Here is a 2,177-nt window from a genome sequence, read left to right as displayed (position 1 = left end):
CCCCAATCCTTGGAGGTTCCAACTAAAGAGTTTCATTGCGTCCGGCGAGACTGTTCGCCAGTCTCCGCCGATATCTCAATATTTTCAAACTGGTCTGATAACCCATCTCTGAATTTCTTTGAGAAAAGGTCTATTGAATCCTCCCCCACTGTCATGCTTCGATCTCTTTTGGTTGGCAGTTTCTTCTTTGTTCCTTCCTTCTCTGATGGACCTGCATTCTTGATAACTTTACTTCGGGTCCACGAGCCCTCCTTCCCATGTTTCTTTTCATCATTGAGTTGCACACCAGCAGCACCTTTCTTCACGTTACACCTGCTACCTTCCCCAGATTGTATTTGTTGAACACAAACTTCCACAAGACCATCTGCTATACCTCCCCCATCTTGATTCAAAACAGCTTGGATACTGTCATCACCTTCCCCATGCACGTGGTTAACAACCTGCTGATGTGGTAAGATATTAACCCTAACAACACTATCAACAACCGTATTATTGTTTAGGTTTAAACTCCTTCTAACTGCCCTTTCGCCCTCCCCGTTATCAGAATAGGATCCTGACATTGTCTGGCCAGCCAAATCCCTGAAAACAGGTTTGGTGTATTGTCTATTACCCATCAAACTCCTTTTTCATGGAGTTGCTCATAGCCCTGGACCATATGGCCAATCAGACACCTCAGTCTCCTCCGGTTTTTCTTCACAATCCGCAACAAGGTGGTCCAACATCCCGCACCAATAGCAAAAATTTTGGAGCCTTTCGTACTTGAACGGAATCCAGCATTGCTCTCCAAGAGGATTGATTACCTTAGTTCCTCTTATCATTGATTTTGAAACATCCAAATTGACCCTCACTCTACCATATCTGTTGCATTCCCCACTATTACCATCCACCTCCACAATTTTCCCAAGTTTTGAACCAATCTTGCTAACTGTTGCCCTACCTCTACAATTCATCGGTAGATTATAGATTCTAACCCAGACTGGGCAATGATTTAGAACCATATTATTAGGCTGCATGTTTCCCGACATAGTTCGAAGAGGATCAATTGTTTGTCAAAATTCCAAGGGCCATCATGCAAGATTCTGTTCTTATCAAGCTTTGAGAAGAATTCACAAATAAACAAGTCATCTCCGATGTCGCGTATGGTAAACCCTATTGCCAATTTCCAGGCACTAATCAACGCGTTCTTCATATGGATTAGGTTATAGGGTTTCTGAGTTAATAATTTCCCCACAAGGCTCAGCTCAGCCTTCTCCTTTGCGTTATCATTAATAACATCCTCCAGCGTTATCGTCTCCTGCTCATCTTCTGTCAATCGCAGTTGGGAACACGCCGCAACAAGCCCTTCCTCCATATTCAAAACCCTAGAGGTAGTCGTATATCACAGAGAAACAAAAACGCACATATACAGGCGTGGATAGATCGAAAACCGATGAAAAAACTCCAAGTATGAAGAAAAAACCCTAACCCTAGAGCCCTAGGGTAGAGAGAGAAGACTCCACAAAAACAGGAGAGTTATGTGTGTAATATTGGCAAGTTGCCAGAATAATTTTATTTTGGTAGGATTTTGGTTTTTTTAATTGTGGCCGAAACATTGAAATTTCAAAAAGAGGAGCTGTTATGCACAGACTATCATCATTTCATGAAATCATAAGTTTTTCTTTTAATGATGATAGATTTAATTGGGTGATAATTTTTGTTAATACGTTATTATTATAATTGGGTGGCTATTAGTGGTTAAATAAACCTTTTTAAATGACTGTTTTTACAGTGTCATTATAAATTAGCTCACTCAACTTTGTTAAAAAAAATACTTATGAATTATTCTGGAAAAATACTTAGTGGTTAAATAAACCCTTTTAAATGACTGTATATGTATAACGAGATGAAAAGAGAAGGAAATTAAGTCTTTAAAATTTCAACATCTATAAATTCCACTTCTTATGAATTTAGGACACGCCAAAAATACACCATTTTCAATAATTATTGACATTTTAGATGTTCTTCCAGCCACATATCTCTCTTGAGCCTTTCTCTTTCAATTTTCTCTTCTTCTTTTTCACGACTCCCATCACTTCACACTTAAAATTAATTTATAAATGTAAATTTTCTCTTCTTCGTTTACTTGTAAAATTAATTTATAAATGTAAATTTTGTCGATTTGATTATTGTTCCTTAAA

The 2,177-nt window shown here is 38.3% G+C and overlaps 1 protein-coding gene across 1 annotated transcript; it reads right to left on the bottom strand.

Moving 5' to 3' along the window:
• Nucleotides 1-638: 638 nt before the first annotated feature.
• LOC126681492 (uncharacterized) lies at nt 639-1,351 on the bottom strand. Its single transcript, XM_050377033.1, has 2 exons — nt 1,024-1,351; nt 639-976 (listed from the first exon to the last, which is right to left on the bottom strand). Exons 1-2 carry the CDS (start codon nt 1,349-1,351, stop codon nt 639-641), a joined length of 666 nt encoding a protein of 221 aa, XP_050232990.1.
• Nucleotides 1,352-2,177: the final 826 nt, after the last annotated feature.

Source organism: Mercurialis annua, linkage group LG5 (genome assembly GCF_937616625.2).
Source record: "Mercurialis annua linkage group LG5, ddMerAnnu1.2, whole genome shotgun sequence".
Lineage (NCBI taxonomy): Eukaryota > Viridiplantae > Streptophyta > Magnoliopsida > Malpighiales > Euphorbiaceae > Mercurialis > Mercurialis annua.
The sequence above is the reverse complement of the archived record's forward strand: the minus strand, read 5'-3'. Positions and strand labels throughout refer to the sequence as shown.

Coding starts and splice junctions, on each gene's coding strand:
- LOC126681492 (XM_050377033.1), bottom strand. CDS start 1,351: ATGGAGGAAGGGCTTGTTGCGGCGTGTTCCCAACTGCGATTGACAGAA. Junction 977..1,023: donor ATTGATCCTCTTCGAACTAT/GTCGGGAAACAT, acceptor ATCATTGCCCAG/TCTGGGTTAGAATCTATAAT.